We start from the raw sequence: 24,478 nt of genomic DNA on the forward strand, positions 1-24,478 counted from the left end.
CCCCCTACTCCAGCAACCCTCAGTTTGTTTCCTGAGATTAAGAATTCCTCATATCAGTGAGGTCATATGATACATGATGACACGATCTTTTATGTGGAAAACTCAAAAGACTCCACCCCAAAATTGCTAGAACTCATACAAGAATTCAACATTGCAGGATATAAAACCAATGCACAGAAATCAGTCGCATTTCTATACACTAAAAATGTGATTGAAGACAGAGAGATTAAGGAATCGATCCATTTACAATTATAAAATGTCTATGCTACCCAGAGGAATCTACACATTCAAGGCAATTCCTATCAAAATACCACTGACATTTTTCACAGAGCTGGAATAAGCAATCCTAAAATTTGTACAGAACCAGAAAAGACCCCGAATAGCCAGAGGAATGTGGAAAAGGAAAAACAAAGCTGGGGGCATCACAATGCCTGACTTCAAGCTATATTACAAAGCTATGATCATCAAGAGAGCATGATATTGGCACAAAAACAGACACACAGATCAATGGAAAAGAATAGAGAACCCAGAAATGGACCCTCAACTTTATGGTCAACTAATCCTTGACAAATCAGGAAAGAATATACAATGAAATAAAGACAGTCTCTTCAATAAAAGGTGCTGGGAAAATTGGACACCCACATGCAGAAGAAGGAAACTGCCCATTATCTCATACACCAAGATAAACTCAAAATGGATGAAAGACCTTAATGTGAGACAGGAATCCATCAAAATCCTAGAGGGGAACATAGGCAATAACCTCTTTGACATTCGCCACAGAAATTTCTTTCAAGACATGTCTCTAAAGGGAAGGGATCAAAAGCAAAAATGAATTATCAGGACTTCATCAAGATAAAAATCTTCTGCACAGCAAAGGAAACAGTCAACAAAACTAAGAGGCAACCCACTGAATGGGAGAAGATATTTGCAAATGACATTACAGATAAAGGGCCAGTATCCAAGATCTATAAAGATCTTCTCAAACTCAACCCCCCAAAAACAAAAAATCCAGGCAAGAAATTGGCAGAAAACACGAAGAGACACTTTTCCAAAGAAGACATACATATGGCTAACAGACGCATGAAAAAATCAACATCACTAGCCATCAGGGAAATTCAAACCAAAGCCAAAATTAGATACCACCTTAAACCAGTTAGAATGGCTAAAATTAACAAGACAGGGAACAACAAACGTTGGTAAGAATGTGGAGAAAGGGAAACCTCTTACATTGTTGGTGCAAATGCAAGCTGGTACAGCCACTCTGGAAAACAGTATGGAGGTTTCTCAAAAAGTTAAAAATCGAGCTACCCTATGACCCAGCAATTTCACTACTAGGTATTTACCCCAAAGATATAGATGTAGTGAAATGAAGGGACACATGCACCCCAATGTTTATAGCAGCAGTGTCCAAAATAGCCAAACTATGGAAGGAGCCAAGATGTCTTTCAACAGTGAATGGATAAAGAATATGTGTTTCAGAGGGAAAAGATGGCAGAGGAGTAGGGGACCCTATACCAACTGGTCCCCAGAATTGAGCTGGATATCTACAAGACCATTCAGAACACCCACAAAATCAGCCTGAGATGTAAGAACATAGGTCTGGATCTCTACAGCCTATTGCAGGCATTTGGTTTCCAGGTATGAAGTGGGGAGCCATGATTCTGCAGGCAGATATCAGAGGATAAACGGAAGGGGGAGGGAGCCATCAGGATCCTGCACCAGTGGAGAACAATACCCTCCCATGATGGGGAAGGGGCACAGACTTGCAGACTGGTTTGGACAGGGAAAGGACTTTAGAGCAGCCCCCCAGATGGAAACCCAGAGCAGCGGGGCCATGCATGTGAACTGGGGGCGACTGGCGGTTTTAGAAGCACAAAGGGCAGAGACGTGCATGACCTGGAGGCAAGGACTGGGAGCCCAGCTGAGGGGCGCACAACCCAGACGCTGCAGGGGCTTTTTTGTTTGTTTTTTAATTTTTTTTTATTTAAAGATTTTTATTTATTTTTTGACAGAGAGAGAGAGAGGGAGAGACAGTGAGAGTGGAAACACAAGCAGGCGGAGTGGGAGAGGGAGAAGCAGGCCTCCCTGCTGAGCAAGGAGCCCGATGTGGGGCTCGATCCCAGGACCCTGGGATCATGACCTGTACCAAAGGCAGATGCTACCCAGGCGCCCCTGGGACGCTGCAGTTTATAGCAGCACAGACAGAAATGGAGAGAGTGTGGCCTGGAGAGCTCACTGAAGAACAGACTGCAATCTCTCTGCTCTGAGGCAGAGGGTTGTTAACTATCTCTTTGCTCTGACTCTCTGAAGAGATGTGGAAAGCCACCAGAGAAAACCACCAGAGAACAAAAGCCCCAAAAAACCGGGTTCCACTGAGCCCATCCTCTGCCACAGAGGGCAGGGCTACTGTGCCTAAACAGGGTTGACTGAGTAACACCATGGCAGGCCCCTCCCCCAGGAGACAGGCTGGGAAAACAAGAGGCCAGCAAACCTAAGGTCCCTATAAAACAGGTGCATCTTGCTTGGGTTGTGGTCAATAATTTGGACTCTATAAATTCCCTCAATGACCCCTCAACACAATGACTAGGAGGGGGTTCTTCCTCTTTCTAGGATCCTGACAGGTCCCTCCCCATTCTGTTTATCCTCTGATATCTGCCCTCAGAATCATGGCTCCTCACTTCGTACCTGGAAACCAAATGCCTGGAAGATAATAGGAATATAATAGGAAAAATAAAATAGGAAAAAACTCAGGGTCTGTGACTTATGCTGCAGATTTACAAATGAATTCAGATATAACCAAGATGTCAGAGATGGAATTCAAGCTAGCAATTGTGAAGACGAGAGCTAGAATGGAGAAATCGATTAATGGCAACATAGAGTCTCTAAGGGCAGAAATGAAGGCTGAATTGGCAGAACTTAAAAATGCTATCAGTGAGATCCAATCTAATCTAGATAATCTAACAGCTAGGGTAAGCGAGGCAGAAGAATAAATTACTGATTTAGAAGACCAATTAATAGACAAGAAGGAAAAAGAGGAGACCAGGGAAAAACTACTCAGATTCCATGAAAATAGAATCAGAGAAATAAGTGACACCATGAAATGTTCCAATGTCAGAATTATTGGGATCCCTGGGGGGCTGGAGAGAGAGAGAGGACTAGAAGATATATCTGAGCAAATTGTAGCTGAGAACTTCCCTAATCTGGGGAATGAAACAAACATTCTTGTCCTAGAGGCAGAGAGGACCCATCCCAAGATCAAGGAAAAGAGGCCAACACCCTGGATTGTAATAGTAAAACTCGAAAATCTTAGAACCAAGGAAACCAACTTAAGGGCAGTTGTAGGAAGAGATTCCTTATGTACAGAGGGAGGAACATCAGAATAACATCAGACCTAAGCACAGAGACCTGGCCAGCCAGAAAGGACTGGCAAGACATATTCAGGGTACTAAGCGAGAAAAACATGCAGCCAAGAATACTTTATCCGGCAAGGCTGTCATTTAGAATGGTTGGAGAGATGCAGAGCTTCCAAGACCAGCAGAAAATGGAAGAATATGTGACCACTAAGCCGGCCCTGCAAAAAATATTAAGGGAGTGTTCTATAAAAGGAGAAAGACTCCAAGTGTGATATACATCAGAAATTTACAGGGACAATCTATAAAAACATGGTCTTCACAGACAGCATGATAACAATAAATTCCTATCTTTCAATAATCACTCCCAACGTGAACGGCCTAAATGCTCCCATGAAATGGCACAGGGTTGCAGATTGGATAAAAAGACAGGACCCATCCATATGCTGTCTACAAGAGACTCATTTTGAACCTAAAGATACATCCAGACTGAAAGTGAAGGGATGGAGATCCATCTTCCATGCCAATGGACTTCAAAAGAAAGCTGGAGTAGCAATTCTTACATCAGCAAATTAGATTTTACTAAAGACTGTAGTTAGAGACACAGAAGGACACTATATCATTCTTAAAGGATCTATCCAACAAGAAGATCTAACAATTGCAATTATCTATGCCCCCAACATGGGAGCGGCCATCTACATAAGCCAACTGTTAACCAAAATAAAGAGTCATATTGATAACAATATGTTAGGTGTAGGAGACCTCAATACTCCACTCTCAGCAATAGAAAGATCATCTAAGCAGAAGATCAACAAAGAAACAAGACCTCTGAAGGACACACTGGACCAGATGGACCTCATAGATATATACAGAACATTCCACCCTAAAACAACAGAATACTCATTCTTCTCGAGCGCACATGGAACTTTCTCCAGAATAGACCACATACTGGGTCACAAACCAGGTCTCAACCGATACCAAAAGATTGAGATTATTCCCTGCATATTCTCAGACCATAATGCTTTAAAACTGGAACTCAATCACAAGAAAGAATTTGGCAGAAATTCAAACACTTGGAAGCTAAGACCACTCTACTCAAGAATTTTTGGGTCAACAAGGAAATCAAAGAACTTAAACAATTCATGGAAACCAATGAGAATGAAAACACATTGGTCCAAAACCTATGGGATACTGCAAAGGCGGTCCTAAGGGGGACATACATAGCCATCCAAGCCGCACTCAAAAAAATAGAGAAATCCCGAATTCACCAACTAACTTTACTCCTTGAAGAACTAGAGAAAAAGCAACAAACAATGCCTAAGCCACGCATTAGAAGAGAAATAATTAAATTAGAGCAGAGATCAATGAATTAGAAACCAGAAACACAGTAGATCAGATCAACGAAACTAGAAGTTGGTTCTTTGAAAGAATTAATAAGACCGATAAACCACTAGCCAGACTTATCCAAAAGAAAAAAGACCCAAATTAATAAAATTATGAATGAAAGGGGAGAGATCACGACTAAAACCAAGGAAATAGAAACAACTATTAGAAATTATTATCAACAACTATATGCCAATAAAGTGAGCAACCTGGATGAAATGGATGCCTTCCCGGAAACCTATAAACTGCCAAGACTGAAACAGGAAGAAATTGACAACCTGAATAGGCCAATAACCAGTAACGAGATTGAAGCAGTGATCAAATCCTCCCAAAAAACAAGAATCCAGGGCCTGATGTATTCCCTGGAGAGTTCTACCAAACATTCAAGGAAGAAATAGTACCTATTCTCCTGAAGCCGTTTCAAAGAATAGAAACAGAAGGAGAGCTTTCAGACTCATTCTATGAGGCCAGTATTACCCTAATCCCCAAACCAGGCAAAGACCCCATCGAAAAGGAGAATTTCAAACCGATATCCTTGATGAATATGGATTCCAAAAGCCTCAACAAAATCCTAGCTAGTAGGATCCAACAATACATTAAAAGGATCATCCACCATGACCAAGTGGGATTTATCCCCAGGATGCAAGGGTGGTTCAACATTTGCAAATCAATCAATGTGATAGAACCCAATAATAAGAGGAGAGAGAACCATATGGTCTTCTCAGTTGATGCAGAAAAAGCATTTAAGAAAATACAGCACCTTTCCTGATTAAAAGTCTTCAGAGTATAGGGAAAGAAGGAACATTCCTCAAGTTCATAAAATCCATCTATGAAAAACCCACAGCAAATATCATCCTCAATGGGGAAAAGCTGAGAGCCTTTCCCTTAAGATCAGGAACACGTCAAGAATGCCCACTCTTGCCACTGTTGTTTAACATAGTAGTAGAAGTCCTAGCAACAGCAATCAGACAACAAAAAGAAATAAAAGGTATTCAGATTGGCAAAGAAGAAGTCAACCTCTCCCTCTTCACAGATGACATGATACTTTATGTGGAAAACTCAAAAGACTCCACCCCCAAATTACTAGAACTCATACACCAATTCAGTAATGTGGAGGGTACAAAATCAATGCACAGAAATCAGTTGCTTTCTTATACACTAAAAATGCAACTCTAGAAAGAGAAATTAGAGTAACAATTCCATTTACTATAGCACCAAAAACCATAAGATACTTCAGAATAAACCAAACCAAAGAGGTAAAGGATCTATACTCTAGGAACTACAGAACACTCATGAAAGAAATTGAAGAAGACACAAAAAGATGGAAAAACATTCCTTGCTCAGGGATCAGAATAAACATTGTTAAAATGTCTATGCTACCTGGTGATGGGTATTGAGGAGGGCACGTTCTGCATGGAGCACTGGGTGTTATGCACAAACAATGAATCATGGAACACTATATCTAAAACTAATGATGTAATGTATGGGGATTAACATAACAATAAAAAAAAAAGACAAAAAAAAAAAAAAAAAAAAAAAAAAAAAAAAAAAAAAAAAAAAAAAATGTCTATGCTACCCAGAGCAATCTATACCTTCAATGCCATCCTGATCAAAATTCCAATGATGGTTTTCTAGGTGCTGGAACAAACAATCCTAAAATTTGTATGGAATCAGAAAAGACCCCAAATGTTGAAAAAGAAAAACAAAGCTGGGGGCATCACGTTGTCTGATTTCAAGCGATATTACAAAGCTGTAATCACCAAGACAGCATGGTACTGGCACAAAAACAGACATATAGACCAATGGAACGGAATAGAGAGCCCAGATATGGACCCTCAACTCTATGGTCAACTAATCTTCGACAAAGCAGGAAAAAATATGCAATGGAAAACAGACAGTCTCTTCAATAAATGGTGCTGGGAAAGATGGACAGCCACATGCAGAAGAATGAAATTCGACCATTCCCTAACAGCATACACAAAGATAAACTCAAAATGAATGAAAGTCCTCAATGTGAGACAGGAATCCATCAATATTCTAGAGGAGAATATAGGCAATAACCCCTTTGACATCGGCCACGGCAACTTCTTTCAAGATGTATCTCCAAAGGCTAGTGAAACAAAAGCAAAAATGAACTTTTGGGACTTCATCAAGATAAAAAGCTTCTGCACAGCAAAGGAAACAGTCAACAAAACAAAGAGGGAACACAGAGAATGGGAGAAGATATTCGCAAAGGACACTACAGATAAAGGGCTGGTATCCAAGATCTATAAAGAACTTCTCAAACTCAACACCCAAAAAACAAATATTCAAGTCAAAAAATGGGCAGAAGACATGAAAAGACACTTCTCCAAAGAAGATATACAAATGGCTAAGAGACACATGCAAAAATGTTCATCATCATTAGCCATCAGAGAAATTCAAATCAAATCAAATCAAATCAAATCAAATCAAATCAAATAACTGAGATACCACCTTACACCAGTTAGAATGGCAAAAATTGACAAGGCAAGAAACAACAAATGTTGGAGAGGTTGTGGAGAATGGGGAACCCTCTTACACTGTTGGTGGGAATGCAAGTTGGTACAGCCACTTTGGAAAACAGTGTGGAGGTTCCTCAAAAAATTAAAAATAGAGCTATCCTATGACACAGATGTAGTGAAAAGAAGGGCCATATGCACCCCAATGTTCATAGCAGCAATGTCCGCAATTGCCAAACTGTGGAAAGAGCCGAGAATCAACAGATTCTCATCTCATCAACAGATGAATGGAGAAAGAAGATGTGGTCCATATATAAATGTATTATTACTCAGCCATCAGAAAGGATGAATACCCAACTTTTACATTAACATGGATAGGACTGGAGGAGATTATGCTAAGTGAAATAAGTAAAGCAGAGAAAGTCAATTATCATATGGTTTCACTTATTTGTGGAACATAAGAAATAGCATGGAGGACATTAGGAAAAGGAAGGGAAAAACGAAGAGTGTGAAATCGGAGGGAGAGATGAACCACGAGAGACTATGGACTCTGAGAAACAATCTGAGGGTTTTAGAGGGGAGGTGGGTGGGGGGATGCATTAGCCCAGTGATGGGTAGTAAGGAGTGCATGTACTACATTGAGCACTGGGTGTTATATGAAAACAATGAATCTTGGATCACTACATCAAAAACTAATGGTGTATTTTATGGTAACTAACATAACATAATAAAATAAAAAAACTAATGATTTATTGTATGGTGACTAACAACATAATAAAATAAATTAAAAAAAAAAGTTTCCCACACAAACAAAAACTAAAGGAGTTCGTGACCAGGAAACCAGCCCTCAAAGAAATATTAAAGGGGAGACTTTGAGTGGGAAGGAAAGACCAAAAGTGACAAAGACTAGAAAGGACCAGAGAAAATCTCCAGAAACAATTACAAAACAAGTAATAAAATGGTGCTACATACATATTTGTCAATAATTACTCCAAATGTAAATGGACTAAACACTCCAAACAAAAAACTTAGGGTGTCAGAATGGGTAAAAAATAAATAAGATTCATTGATGTGCTGCTTACAGGAGACTCACTTTAGACCTAAAACAACCTGCAGAATCAAAGTAAGGGGGTGAAGAATCATTTATCCCCCAAATGGATGACAAAAGAAAGTTGGAGTAGCAATACTACTTGAGAATACCTAGACATTTTTGTTCTTCCAGTACTTTTATACTGTGTTCCCTCTATTCCAATATTTGTAAGATTTTGATAGAGATTGCCATTAATTGTTTTTTTAAATGTGTGGTAGAATTCACCAATGAAACCATGGGGCCATGGGCTTTTCTATGCTGGGAGATATTCAATTCCTAATTTGACTCTCATTCTTATTATTGGTCTAAGGAAATTTTCTATTGCTTGCATTCATGGGACATGATTCAATCGTATTAATTTGTGCATTTTTAGGAATTATCTGTTTTTTTCTAAGTTATCTGGTTTTTCAGTATATAATTGATTATAGTAATCATTTGTCACTCTATGCATTTCTTTATTTTTCAAGTTTTATTTAAAAACCTGTTACTTAAATTACAGTGTAATATTAGTTTCAGAAGTAGAATTTAGTAATTAATCACTTACATAAAACACCCAGTGCTCATCACAAGAAGTGCCCTCCTTAATACCCATCACCCATTTTTTAAATTTTATTTTGTTATGCTAATCACCATACATTACATCATTAGTTTTTGATGTAGTGTTCCATGATTCATTGTTTGCATATAACACCCAGTGCTCCATTCAGTACAAGCCCTCCTTATATTCCATATGGACATCTAGGCTCTTTCCACAGTTTGGCTATTGTGGACATTGCTGCTATAAACATTGGGGCACATGTACCCCTTTGGATCACTACATTTGTATCTTTGGGGTAAATATCCAGTAGTGCAATTGCTGGGTCGTGGGGTAGCTCTATTTTCAACTTTTTGAGGAACCTCCATACTGTTTTCCAGAGTGGCTGCACCAGCTTGCATTCCCACCAACAGTGTAGGAGGGTTCCCCTTTCTCCACATCCCTGCCAACATCTATTGTTTCCTGACTTGTTAATTTTAGCCATTATGACTGGTGTGAGGTGGTATCTCATTGAGGTTTTGATTTGGATTTTCCTGATGCCGAGCGATGTTGAGCACTTTTTCATGTGTCTGTTGGCCATTTGGATGTCTTCTTTGGAAAAATGTCTGTTCATGTCTTCTGCCCATTTCTTAATTGGATTTGTTCTTTGGGTGTTGAGTTTAATAAGTTCTTTATAGATTTTGGATACTAGCCCTTTATCTGATATGTTATTTGCAAATATCTTCTCCCATTCTGTCGGTTGTCTTTTGGTTTTGTTGACTGTTTCTTTTGTTGTGCAAAAGCTTTTTATCTTGATGAAGTCCCAATAGTTCATTTTTTCCCTTGCTTCCCTTGCCTTTGGTGATGTTTCTAAGAAGAAGTTGCTGAAGCTGAGGTCAAAGAGGTTGCTGCCTGTGTTCTCCTTTAGGATTTTGATGGACTCCTGTCTCACATTTAGGTCTTTCAACCATTTTGAATCTATTTTTGTGTGTGGTGTAAGGAAATGGTCCAGCTTCATTCTTCTGCATGTGGCTGTCCAGTTTTCCCAACACCATTTGTTGAAGAGACTGTCTTTTTTTCCATTGGACATTCTTTCCTGCTTTGTCGAAAATTAGTTGACCATAGAGTTGAGGGTCCATTTCTGGGCTCTCTATTCTGTCCCATTGATCTATGTGTCTGTTTTTGTGCCAGTACCATACTGTCTTGATGATGACAGCTTTGTAATAGAGCTGGAAGTCCGGAATTGTGATGCCACCAGCTTTGCTTTTCTTTTTCAACATTCCTCTGGATATTTGGGGTCTTTTCTGGTTCCATACAAATTTTAGGATGATTTGTTCCATTTCTTTGAAAAAAGTGGATGGTATTTTGATGGGGATTGCATTAAATGTGTAGAATGCTCTAGGCAGCATTGACATCTTCACAATATTTGTTCTTCCAATACATGAGCATGGAACATTTTTCCATTTCTTTATGTCTTCCTCAACTTCTTTCATGAGTATTTTATAGTTTTCTGAGTACAGAATCTTTGCCTCTTTGGTTAGATTTATTCCTAGGTATCTTATGGTTTTGGGTGCAATTGTAAATGGGGTCTACTCCTTAATTTCTCTTTCTTCTGTCTTGTTGTTGGTGTATAGGAATGCCACTGATTTCTGTGCATTGATTTTATATCCTGCCACTTTACTGAATTCCTGTATGAGCTCTAGAAGTTTTGGGGTGAAGTCTTTTGGGTTTTCCACATAAAGTATCATATCATCTGCAAAGAGTGAGAGTTTGACTTCTTCTTTGCCGATTCAGATGCCTTTTATTTCTTTTTGTTGTCTGATTGCTGTGGCTAGGACTTCTAGTACTATGTTGAAGAGCAGTGGTGATAGTGGACATCCCTGCCATGTTCCTGATCTTAGGGGGAAAGCTCTCAGTTTTTCCCCATTGAGAATGATATTCGCTGTGGGTTTTTCATAGATGGCTTTTATGATCTTGAGGTATGTACCCTCTATCCCTAGACTCTGAAAAGTTTTGATCAGGAAAAGATGCTGTACATTGTCAAATGCTTTTTCTGCATCTTTTGAGAGGATCATGTTTCTTGTTCTTTCTTTTATTAATGTATTGTATCACATTGATTGATTTGCGGATGTTGAACCAACCTTGCAGCCCAAGGATAAATCCCACTTGGTCGTGGTGAATAATCCTTTTAATGTACTGTTGGATCCTATTGGCTAGTATTTTGGTGAGAATTTTGGCATCCATGTTCATCAGGAATATTAGTCTGTAATTCTCCTTTTTGATGGGGTCTTTGTCTGGTTTGGGGATCAAGGTAATGGTGGCCTCATAAAACGAGTTTGGAAGTTTTCCTTCCGTTTCTATTTTTTGGAACAGTTTCAGAAGAATAGGTATTAATTCTTTAAATGTTTGGTAGAATTCCCCTGGGAAGCCATCTAGCCCGGCGCTCTTGTTTGTTGGGAGATTTTTGATGACTGTTTCAATTTCCTTAGTGGTTATAGGTCTGTTCAGGTTTTCTATTTCTTCCTGGTTCAGTTTTGGTAGTTTATACATCTCTAGGAATGCATCCATTTCTTCCAGGTTATCTAATTTGCTGGCATAGAGTTGCCCATAATATGTTCTTATAATTGTTTTATTCCTTTGGTGTTGGTTGTGATCTCTCCTCTTTCATTCATGATTTTATTTATTTCAATGAGTTCTCTTTTCTTTTTGATAAGTCTGGCCAGGGGTTTATCAATCTTATTAATTCTTTCAAAGAACCAGCTCCTAGTTTCGGTTGTTCTACTGTTCTTTTGGTTTCTATTTCATTGATTTCTGCTCTGATCTTTACTGTTTCTCTTCTCCTGCTGGGTTTAGGTTTTATTTGCTGTTCTTTCTCCAGCTCCTTTAGGTGTAGGGTTAGGCTGTGTATTTGAGACCTTTCTTGTTTCTTGAGAAAGGCTTGTATTGCTATATACTTCCTCTTAGGACTGCCTTTGCTGTATCTGAAAGATTTTGAACAGTTGTGTTTTCATTTTCATTTGTTTCCATGAATCTTTTAATTCCTCTTTAATTTCCTGGTTGACCCATTCATTCTTTAGTAGGATGCTCTTTAGCTTCCATGCATTTGAGTTCTTTCCAACATTCCTCTTGTGATTGAGTTCTAGTTTCAAAGCACTGTGGTCCAAAAATATGCTGGGAATGATGCCAATCTTTTGGTACCAGTTGAGACTTGATTTGGACCTAGGATGTGATCTATTCTGGAGAATGTTCCATGGGCACTAGAGAAGAATGTGTATTCTGTTGCTTTGGGATGGAATGTTCTGAATATATTTGTGAAGTTCATCTGGCCCCGTATGTCATTTAAAGTCTTTATTTCCTTGTTGATCTTTTGCTTAGACGATCTGTCCATTTCAGTGAGGGGGTCTTAAAATCCCCCACTATTATTGTATTGTTGTTGATGTGTTTCTTTGCTTTTGTTATTAATTGGCTTATATAATTGGCTGCTCCCATGTTAGGGGCATAGATATTTACAATTGTTAGGTCCTCTTTTTAGATAAACCCTTTAAGTAGGATATAGTGTCCTTCCTCATCTCTTATTATAGTCTTTGGTTTAAAATCTAATTTGTCTGATATAAGGATTGCCACCCCAGCTTTCTTTGGTGTCCATTAGCATGGTAAATTGTTTTCCACCCCCTCACTTTCAATCTGGAGGTGTCTTTGGGTCTAAAATGAGTCTCTTGCAGACAGCATATCGATGGGTCTTGTTTTTTTATCCAATCTGATCCCCTGTGTTTTTTGATTGGGGCATTTAGCCTATTTACATTCAGGGAAACTTTTGGAGGATGTGAATTTGGTGCCACTGTATTGCCTATAAGGTGACTGTTACATTGTCTGTGTTACTTTCTGGTCTACGTTACTTTTAGGCTCTCTCTTTGCTTAGAGGACCCCTTTCAATATTTCTTGTAGGGCTGGTTTCGTGTTTGCAAATTCCTTTAGTTTTTGTTTGTCCTGGAAGCTTTTTATCTCTCCTTCTATTTTCAAGGACAGCCTAGCTGGATATAGTATTCTTGGCTGCATATTTTTCCCATTTAGTGCTCTGAATATATCATGCCAGTCCTTTCTGGCCTGCCAGGTCTCTGTGGATAGGTCTGTTGCCAATCTAATGTTTCTACCATTGTAGTTTACAGACCTCTTGTCCCGAACTGCTTTCAGGATTTTCTCTTTGTCTCGGAGACTCGTAAATTTTACTATTAGATGTCGGGGTGTTGACCTATTTTTATTGATTTTGAGAGGGGTTCTCTGTGCTTCCTGGATTTTGATGCCTGTTTCCTTCCCCAAATTAGGGAAGTTCTCTGCTATAATTTGCTCCAATATACCTTCTGCCCCTCTCTCTTTTTCTTCTTCTTCTGGGATCCCAATTATTCTAATGTTGTTTCATCTTACAGTTTTGTTTATCTCTCAAATTCTGCCCTCGTGATCCACTAGTTGTTTATCTCTCTCTTTCTCAGCTTCTTTATTTTCCATCATTTGGTCTTCTATATCACTAATTCTCTGTTCTGCCTCATTTATCCTAGCAGTTAGAGCCTCCAATTTTTTTTAAAGATTTTATTTATTTATTTGACAGAGAGAGACACAGCAAGAGAGGGAACACAAGCAGGGCGAGTGGGAGAGGGAGAAGCAGGCTTCCCGCCGAGCAGGGAGCCCGATGTGGGGCTCGATCCCAGGACCCTGGCAGACGCTTAACGACTGAGTCACCCAGGCGCCCCTAGAGCTTCCATTTTTGATTGCACCTCATTAATAGCCTTTTGATTTCAACTTGGTTAGATTTAATTCTTTTATTTCTCCAGAAAGAGTTTCTCTAATATCATCCATGCTTTTTTCAAGCCCAGCTAGTATCTTTATAATCATCATTCTGAACTCTATTTCTGACATCTTACTAATGTCCTTATTGATTAGGTCCCTGGCAGTCGGTACTGCCTCTTGTTGGTTTTTTTTTTCAGGTGATTTTTTCCATCTTGTCATTTTGTCCAGAGGAGAATAGATAAATGAGAGAACAAAATGCTAACAGGGCAACAATGACCCCAGAAAAATATACACTAAACAAATCCAAAGAGACCTGAAACTGGGCGAAAAGAAAGAGAAAGAAATAAAAAAGAAAAAAAAAAGATGAGGAAAAAAAATATGTCAAATATGATCAGGCTGGTGCATAGATCAGTGCCACACACTAGATTTGGGGCGTATTTTGGTCTGTCAGATGAAAGTGCCTCCCAATATTTTAAAGAAAGAAAAACTTATATATGTACAAAAATAAAGGTAAATATGATGAAGGGATGGAATATGACTGTAAAGATGAAAATTATAAAAGATTTTATAAAAGGAATTGATAAGGTTAGAAGTTGGTTGAAAAAAGAAGAGTATATAAAAAAGTGGGGGGGTGGAGAGAATGTGATCAGGCAGGAGACTAGAAGAAATTCATACACTAGAGATTTAGGCTATATTTTGGTCTGTTAGAAGAAACTGTATCCCAAAATTTTAAAGAGAGAACAACTTATATATATACCAAAAATAAGGTTAACTGCTATGAAGGGATAGAATATGACTCTAAAATTGAAAAATAAAAAAAATTTTTAAAAAGGGATTGATAAGAAGTTGGTTGAAAAGGGCAAAAAGAAAAATTCAAAAAAAAAAAAGAAAAGAAAAAGAAAGTTAAAAAAATTAACTTTGAAAGGCTAAAGAATCAGGGTCAAAAAAGCCATGAAGTCTATGAGCAGTATTCCCCTAGTGCTGGAGTTCTGCCATTCTCATTGTTCTGTAAACTTGGTCTTGGCTGGCTGTTCTTGCTGATCTTCTGGGGCAGGGGCCTGTCGCAGTGATTCTCAAATGTCTTTGCCAGAGGCAGAATTGCCCCACCCTTTCCGGGTCCGGGCTAAGTAATATGCTCGGGTTTGCTCTCAGTAGCTTTTGTTCCCTGCAAGCTTTCCGCACAGCTTTGGAGGATGAGAGTGAAAATGGCGGCCTCCCACTCTCCACCCTGGAGGAGCCGAGAACTTGGGACCCCAGTCCTCAGTGCACCCCCAGAGAAAAGCAGTCAATCACTCCCATCTTCCCGGTCTCCAGCCACACTCCGTGCTCACCTGGCCTGTGACCGAGCGTTTCTATCTCTGGCACCTGACCCCGTGTGGAGACTCCAAAGCCAGCAGATTCCTGCAGTGCACTCCCGCGCCACTCCTCCTGGGAGAGGAAGGGGAGTCTCCCCGGATCTGCTGCTTGTTGGGTCCCTGCTGGAGGAGCAGTGGCCTGACTGCACTGCAGATCATGGTTTATGGCAACTCCGAGCTGAGAGCTTGCTCCTTGGCTCTGTCTTTGCAGCCGGCTTCCCTGCTCCAATACCTGGGAGCTCTGCCACACTCAGGCATCCCTAGTCTTTCTGTGACCCTGAGAGCCCTGTGACCACACTGTCCCAGCGAGGTTGCACTCCCCATTTAGCCACTGGAGCGACGTCCCTCAGTGGAGCAGACTTCTAAAAGTTCTGATTTTGTGCTCCGCTGCTCTATCACTTGCCGGTAGCGGCTGACGGAGGCCCAACCCCCCACCATCTATCTTCCAGAATATCACCTCGGATTCACTTCTCCCCATGTCCTACCTTCCAGAAAGTGGTCGCTTTTCTGTTCAGAGAGTTGCTGCTATTCTTTTCTTCAATCTCCTGTTGAGTTCGTAGGTATTCAGAATGGTTTGATCACTATCTAGCTGAATTCCTGGGACCAGACTAAATTTAGGTCTCCTACTCCTCCGCCATCTTGCTCCTCCTTCCCCCATCACCCATTTAACCCATCCCCCCACCCACCTCCTGTCAAGCAACCCTCAGTTTGTTCTCTGTAGTTAAGAGTATGTTTTCTGGTTTGCCACTCTTTTTCTTTTTCTCCTATGCTCATATGTTTTGTTTCTTAAATTCCACATATGAGTGAAATCATATGGTATTTGTTTTTCTCTGACTGATTTATTTTGCTTAGCATAATACACTCTAGCTCCATCCACATCATTGAAAATGGCAAGATTTCTTCTTTTTTATGGCTGAATAATATTCCATTGTATATATAAACCACATCTTTATGCATTCATCAGTTGATGGACATAGGGGCTCTTTCCATAATTTGGCTGTTTTTCATAATGCTGCTATAAACATCAGGGTGCATGTATCCCTTCAAATCAGTATTTTTGTATTCTTTGGGTAAATACTTGGTGGTTGGGCAGGTGGATAATAGGAAGTTGCTGGATAATAGGGTAGTTCTATTTTTAACTTTGTGACGAACCTCCATATTGTTTTCCAGAGTGGCTGCACCAGGTTGCATTCCCACCAACAGTGTACGAGGTTTCTTCTTTCTCTGCATCCTCGCCAACACCTGTTGTTTCCTGTGCTCTGAATTTTAGCCATTCTGAGAGGTGTGAGGGGATATCTCATTGTAGTTTTGATTTGTGTTTCCCTGATGATGAGTGATGTTGAGCAGCTTTTCATGTGTCTTTTAGCCATCTGTATGTCTTCTTTTTTTCCTGACATCAAAACTAGATTTTTAGTTTTATTATGGTAACAAATAGTTGTTACAGTGAGATCTATAAACATATACAGAATTATTATATTTAAATTCATATAGAACAATATTTACATTTTTAAGTTACACTTTTGAAATCAGAAGATGAAGTACAGCTTAAGTTTACAACAAAGAAAAGAAAAATACACAAAACAAAAACAGACAAAGTTAACAGTAAAAATATAACTATCTGTTCTTGATACGTGGAAACTCTTTGTCAGAAAGCTACATCTTCTTAATCTGATTGTACAAATCATTAAAATATGGATGATTTAGTGCAATTTTGCCAGAAACTCGTTTGGCAGGATCATAGACTAACATTTTCGAGAGCAGATCCAAGCCATTTTTATCCAAGTTTTTAACATGGGATGCCAGTCTTCCTGGTTTCCACTTGGGAAATGCATTCTTATAGTCCTGTAAAGATTCCACTTCTGGACACACTTCATTATTGGGAGTGCCCAAAGCTCTGAAAATTCTGAAAAGTTGATCGATTTCTGAATCCCCATGGAAAAGTGATTTCTTCATTGCTAATTCTTCAAATATGCTGCCTATACTCCCAATGTCAACTGGAGTCGAGTAGTGAGCTGACCCCAGCAATACTTCTGGTGATCTATACCAGAGTGTTACCACCTCATGTGTGTATACTCTAATAGGTATTCTAAAAGCTCTGGCAAGGCCCAAATCAGCCAGTTTAATTGTTCCTTTGTCATCAATCAATAGATTTTGAGGTTTTAAGTCTCTGTGCAGAACTCTTCTGGATTGGCAAAACACAATCCCTTGTAGGATTTCGTAGAAATAACTCTTAACAAGTGAAGAATCCATGAATTGACCAGGAGGGATGGAATCTAAGTATTTCTTGAGATCCATGGAAAGGAATTCAAAGATGAGGTATAACCTGGAATCTTGCATAAGCACATCTTGAAGACTGACTATATTTGGATGACGAAGTTCTTTTAATAGAGAAATTTCCCGAATTGCAGTACTAGGAACCCCTTCTTCTTCACTTTCTAGTCTGATTTTCTTCATGGCTACCACTTGACCTGTAGTTTTGTGTCTACACAACTCCATAGGTACCTTCTCCAATTTTCTCTATTTTGGTATAATCTTCCATAGTTAATCAGCAGATTTGGTAGATCCTCAGCAACTCTACCCGGCTTATTATCCCGCAAGGAAAGTGGCGGTGGCTACCACGTCAGCGTCCCTCTTGCCTCAACTTCCAAGAGCCAGCTTTAGCCATCTGTATGTCTTCTTTGTAAAAGTGTCTATCATGTCTTCTGCCCATTTCTTAACTGGATTATTTGATTTTGTGGTGTTGAATTTGATAAATTCTTTATAGATTTTGGGTACTAACCCTTTATCAGATATGTCATTTGGAAATATCTTCTCCCATTCTGAAGGTTGCCTTTAGTTTTCTTGATTGTTTCCCTGGCTGTGTAGAAGCTTCTTATCTTGATGAAGTCCCAAAAGTTTATTTTGCTTTTGTTCCCTTGACTCAGGAGATGTATCTAGTAAGTCACTACAGCCAAGGTCAAAGAGGTTACTGCCTGTGTTCTCCTCTAGGACTTTCATGGTTTCCTGTATCACACTTAGATCTTTCATTCCATTTTGAATTTATTTTTGTGTATGGTGTAAGAAAGCTGTCCAGTTTCATTCTTTTGCATGTTGCTGTACAGTTTTCCCAGCACCATTTGTTGAGGATACTATCTCTTTTCCATTGGATATGGAAAGTTGTGGGTCCATTTCTGGGTCTTCTATTCTGTCCTATTGAACTATGTGTCTGTTTTCATGCCAGTATCACACTGTCTTGATGACTACAGCTTTGTAATATAGCTTGAAGTCCAGAATCATGATGCTTCTAGCTTTGCTTTTATTTTTCAAGATTGTTTTGGCTATTTGGAGTCTTTTGTGGTTTCATACAAATTTTAGGATTATTTCGTCTAGCTCTGTGAAAAATGCTTATGGTATTTTGATAGGCATTACATTAAATGTGTGGATTGCTTTGGGTCTGGGTTGTTTTATTGTTGATCTTTAGTTTTGTACCATTGTGTTTGGAAAATATACTTGGTATGATCTCAGTCTTCTTAAATATGATATTTGTTATGTCTTCTTCTATGTGATTTAACCAGGGAATTCTTCTGTGTGTACTTAAAGAAAGTGTATATTCCATTTTTCTTGGATGGAATATTTTTTTAAAGATTTTATTTATTTATTTGATAGGGAGAGACAGATAGTGACAGAGATAGTGAGAGAGAGCACAAGCAGGGGGAGAGGCAAAGGGAGAGGGAGAAGCAGGCTCCCCATGGAGCAGGGAACCTGACATGGGGCTCGATCCCAGGACCCTGAAATCATACCTGAGCTGAAGGCAGACGCTTAATGACTGAGCCACCCAGGCGTCCCTGGGTGGAATATTTTTTATATATCTTTTAGAACCGTGTATTCTGAAGTATGTTTCCAATAAAAAACATTCTTGTAGAAAAAAATTAATATCTTTAACTGAGGGTACCATTTAAAATAAAGCATATCAGAGGGGAGGTGGGTGGGGGGATGGATGAAATAGGTGAAGGGGATTAAGAGTACACTTATAATGAGCACTGAATAATGATGTATAAATTTTGAATTACTATATTGTACACCTGAAAGTAATATAACATTGTATGTTAACTATACTGGAATTAAAATTAAATACATAATAACAAAAAAGAACCATAAGCCAAATCCTCCAAAATCCAAATAAAGACAGAAACTAGTAAAAAAAAAAAATACAAAAGTCTAAATAACACAATAAGCAAAGTCTGCTTCCTAGTAACCAAGATGAAAGATCTATGGTTCTAATCTTAGGCCTTTAGCTTATTTCTAGGATTAATATTTAGCTAATTGTGCTGTCTTCCCCTCCATAGAATCTGAAGTCCAGCACAATTCCCACTTTCCTGGGACACTGGCTGCTTGCTTCCTTCTCTACACAGCCCAGTCAGAATAAAGGGAGAGAAAATTTTCAGGAGTAGAATTCTTGTTGGCCAAAATTTTAGGCATTGATATGTATTGTGTGTTAAAACTAACTCCATTTTAACAGAGATAAATGTTAGCCAAACTAAACCCAATTTAGTCTGCCAATACATGTGAGGACTCCTGGGTCTCATAAGCACTGGGGGAGGGAGCGGGTGTAAAATGTGAATGCCTTCTAAGTTATTATGTCCTAAAACTTCCCAGCCAAAACTTGTGACTTAGAGTTCTTTGCAAAAATCTCCTTTCTCTATAGTTTTCTCTTCACAGGCTAAACTTTAACTGAAGAGAAGCAGTATGCCTTCTTATGGTTAATGATATCAACTATTATTGTGAATCTGAGGACAAAACTTATCTCAGCATTAAACATTAGTTGACACATTTGATTGGTTGAATAATATATCGAGTATGAAGTATATAATAATATATATCAATGAAAGTAGAGGCAGTTTTGATACTTTAGTGTCCAAAAGCAGCTTTTGGTGAGTTCGCCAAAGGAATAATCCTTCTAGTTATCAAAAACAAATTTTCCCAAAGGTGGAGTAGAGGAGAATTCTGGGAATTAAGTCTCTAAATGGTAGATTATGACTTGAAATAATTTCCCCTTTGTACTTTTTTAAAATTCACATTAAAAAACACTGCTTTTTCATTCCACCCAGACCAATTTTGGACACAAAAACATTCCTTTTTGTTTGTTATCTTTCATACAACTGAGAAATACTATGTTTTTCTAATGTTTCCAAAAACATTATTTTTTTTTAAAAGATTTTATTTATTTGACAGAGAGAGACATAGCGAGAGAGGGAACACAAGCAGAGGGAGTGGGAGAGGGAGAAGCAGGCTCCCCGCAGAGCAGGGAGCCCGATGCGGGACTCAGTCCCAGGACCCCGGGATCATGACCTGAGCTGAAGGCAGACGCCTAACGACTGAGCCACCCAGGCGCCCTCCAAAAACATTATTAAACATTACTAAAAACAAAAGTGGATGAGAGCAAATAAAGTAAAAAAAAAATGAGCATTAAAAGATAATCAAGTTGACAAACATCTGTCTTCTCAACCTCTCATAGCTTCTCTGATTCACAAACTCAGTTTCACATGATCTGAGGAATTCAGTAGGAATTTCTTTTTTGTAAAATTTTAGACTCACCTCTTCACTTCCATTTTCTTATTTGGGCCTTCCCTACACTACAGAGAGACTGTGATAGGCAGCTATTTTGGAAGAAGACAATGGGTGGAAAGTCAGATCATTAGTGTTTTCATGAGTAATCATAAAACTCTCATATTTCTCCTGGAAAAGCAAAATAGAAAGGGGCATTTAAACCTCTAACTTCTTCCTCACTTGGGAAAGACAAAGGGTTCTTCTTCCACAGAACCAGAAAGAGTGAGGCCTCAGGAGGCACTTCTCAAAATGTATTATGAAATTCCAATGATATAATAAATGTGAAGTAAAAATAAGGGCTAATAGGTTACCCTGGTGATTAGAAAGACCCTCAAAGTATCACATTCACTTATGATGTTTGTCTAATTATGCTACATCTGACATAAAACAGTAAAGATTCATTCCATTTTTTGTCTCTGGCCTCATAATGTGGTTTTGTTATAATACGCATACCATGTTTGGTGAATCAAAATGATCAACTCAGTCATACTTTAGTGATCTGGAGAAATTCATCTATTTCTTTCAAAGCAGTATCACTTATGTGCTAACTTTCAAAAGAGTCATCTAATATAGAATATATTATTCTACTATTATGACATTGTTAAGCTGAGTAAAATATAGACCATGAATTTGATGTTGAGATTAAACTATGGCTGCCAGTTTTCAAAATTGATTCATCTTTTTTCCTCCATAAGTTTCCATGAACACTGGAATGTAACTGGAGCTAATGGAGATTACTCCAAGACAGGTCTATAATTCATGGAAGCGCTAATAAGATGTCTGAACTCAATGTCACAGAGCTTACAAACTTCCTAAATGGAGCTGAATTCAGTCTTCCAAAATATATAAGGACCTTTTAATATCACCAGTTAGAGAGAAGGAAAGGTAAAATATGGGACTTTAGGTATAATCTCAGATAAAATAGCTGATGTAGGACTTTTACTTCTCCCCTTTCTCCCATGTTATTTCAATTACTACTCTGTGTTTTTGTTTAGCCTCATATTTAGATTATACTGTACTTAACATATCCTCGGGGCTCAGATTTATCTGCATGTAATAAAAATGTGAACTTAAGTCCAGGCTATACCACAGCAGGGTTGCAAAAACTTTTGAGTCCCTGCTCCAATAAAAATTTCAGTTCACCTCACTAAAAATAATTGTGTTCCTAGGAGTTCAAAGAATTTCACAATCTTTGGATGATAATAGATATATGGGGTGAAAAGTGCTGAGGCTAAAAATCAGTTAGATTAGAGCTGATTTCTTTTTTTTTTTTAAGACTTTATTTATTTATTTGACAGAGAGAGAGAGAATGAGCACAAGCAGGGGGAGTGGCAGGCAGAAGCAGAGAGAGAAGCAGGCTCCCCACAGAGAAGGGGGAGCCCGATGCGGGGCTCGATCCCAGGACTCCGGGATCATGACCTGAGCCGAAGGCAGTCGCTTAACCAACTGAGCCACCCAGGCACCCAGAGCTGATTTCTTGATAAGAGAGAGATAAAAGTAGTGCAAAAGGTATAATGGAAATCATGTGGAAACCTAGATACAGTTTGCAGTGTCTTGAGCAAACATAAAGTCCATCAAAATAAATGGCCTCCTGTGAGAGACTAAATACAAGGGCTAAATATAGGTGAATACTAAAATGAAAAGAAAGGGCTTGTCCTTTTTCGAAACATTCTGCAATCCATTTTGAAATATTTTGTGGTGGAGGAACTCCAATACATAAAACACATGAAAGCAGATCTGGTCTTATTTGAAAGAAAGCTGGGGGGCACCCGGGTGGCTCAGTTGTTAAGCATCTGCCTTCGGCTCGGGTCATGATCCCAGCGTCCTGGGGTCAAGCCCCGCATCGGGCTCCCTGCTCGGCGGGGAGCCTGCTTCTCCCTCTCCCACTCCCCCTGCTTGTGCTCCCTCTCTCGCTGTGTCTCTCTCTGTCAAATAAATAAAATCTTAAAAAAAAAAAAAAGAAAGAAAGCTGGGAGACCAAGAGAACTGTTGGTTGGTGTCTTCTTTTTACCTTCTTTAATTTTCTCTAGCCCCTAAGATACTTCTATGGGACATCAGGGTTCTACAAAACACAGCTTACAGATCTTTAGATCAGTCCAACCTGCTCATTTTGTATATGGATAAACACCTGAGAAGAAACAGGACCAGTGGGGCCAAGGTTATACTAGGTGTTTGGCAAGAGGTAATACTGTAGAGTCAGACTACCTGAGTTTGGACCTAATTCTTCTACTTAATAGCTGGGTGACCTTGAGTATTACTTAACTTCACTTTCTCCAGTTTCTCAATCTGTGAAATATAGATAAAAACAATGAGTTAGTATACATAAAGTACTTAGATTAACATCTGGCACACACAGTGTTTGTATATATAATATATGTGTGTGTCTAGGACTATGGCCCAGGAATTTTTGTAATATACCATGCTTCTTTTCATGTACTTCAAAATCAAAATTTCAAGTGAATTTTGGCCAAACCTGACATTTCATCATGTGACTAGAGAAGTATTTTGTGAGATTTTTTTCATCAGCTGTGCTGAGCCTTGTTTTGTGAACAGACCTTGATCGGCTTTGGAATCAAGCAGATCTAGTTTTGACCTCAGACCCACTCCTTGTAACCCTTTGTTCTTATGTAAGTTTCTTAATCCCTTTGGATTTCAATTTCCATATTTTAAAAATGGTGATAATACTGTCTCATGGAGCAGTGACCATGGAACAGAACTTTTTAGGGGCCAAAAGCATTACTCTGTGGGAGTGTGATAAGTACGTTCAAGCCCTAAAAGGCAATGAACATGAAGGAACAATGCAAAAAAGTTTAGGATAATCTTAGATAATCTAAGCAGGAGTAGTGGACTAAAGTGAAACAAGGAGAGGAAAAATTGAAAGCATGTTGTATTAAACCATGGAATGATCGTTCCCAAGGGAAGATGTGGAAGTCCCTTGGTTTGAGTCATTTCAATTAAACCGAAGTAAAGTAAAGTAGAATCTATCGGGGGAGCAAACTTTCCCTGGCTGAGAAACCAAGAAGATGAGCTAATAAGGGATTTGTATCTTTTTTTGAGCCGGGGTGGAAATATCTCCTAGATGCACATCTGCATGGAATCTGAGCCAGCTGGGGATGATAAGAAGCAAGAGAAACCCACACAAAGAGAGAAAAAAAAAGAAGGAATGTAGAACAGGGATAATGGAAAAGAACTAGGAAAGATAGGTAAGAAAAAGACAAAGAAAATGAAGAGGGGGAGAAATGAATAAAGAGTAGAGTGAAGCAGAAAACAAAAAGAAAAAAGAGTGGAGCAACTGAGAAAGATTTAAATCAGAGTGTTGACAAAAAAAGAGTATTGAGGTGTTAGTAGGCACAGTGATGATGATATCCACTGTTCATTAATGATGCATCTTCTCATTACATAGGCCCTGTGACCTGGGACTTGGCATCAGAAAACAATTGGTTCCTAGCAGCTGATAAATAAACAAGCCCAAGCCCAGAGATGATTAGATGGAGACATCTTTTTTCCTCTCCACTGAAAGAAATGTCCTTTTTTCCCCTCCTCTTCAAAAGCTAAACAATGCTTGTTTCCTAGAAACAGCTGGGAGTATAGGGAAGAATATCAGCTGTTTTTGCCAGCCCCAGAGTTCATTCCAGGGATCCAATTCCCTTTCCCATTATACTAGTTCTTTAGCCAACCCATTTGCAGAGATGAAGTTCCCCACCCAACATACCTGTGCCAAAGAAAGTAGAGGCTTTTGTACTCTTTCAAAGTCCCCAGGCTTTGGACAATGATCTCTATCCTGAGGTAGCACCACATAAACACTCTTGTACAAAAAGAGAACACGTTTCTAAAAGTTTTTGTTTGGAAAGTACTGAGAGCATTTTCATAAGACACTGACCATCTTATAGGCTTTCATATGTTCTATCTCTGGTTCTGCTGTACCCAGCCCCTTTTCC

The 24,478-nt window shown here is 39.0% G+C and overlaps 1 protein-coding gene across 1 annotated transcript; it reads right to left on the reverse strand.

Moving 5' to 3' along the window:
- Window positions 1-16,305: 16,305 nt before the first annotated feature.
- Window positions 16,306-17,683, reverse strand: LOC116621860 (cyclin-dependent kinase 1-like). The gene is given in 2 exon segments (XM_032387871.1): window positions 16,306-17,439; window positions 17,441-17,683. Coding segments are annotated over 2 exon segments (885 nt in total). The 5' UTR covers window positions 17,494-17,683; the 3' UTR covers window positions 16,306-16,607.
- Window positions 17,684-24,478: the final 6,795 nt, after the last annotated feature.

The sequence above is a fragment of the Phoca vitulina genome, unplaced genomic scaffold, assembly GCF_004348235.1.
Source record: "Phoca vitulina isolate PV1807 unplaced genomic scaffold, GSC_HSeal_1.0 scaffold51, whole genome shotgun sequence".
In the NCBI taxonomy this organism is placed as follows: domain Eukaryota; kingdom Metazoa; phylum Chordata; class Mammalia; order Carnivora; family Phocidae; genus Phoca; species Phoca vitulina.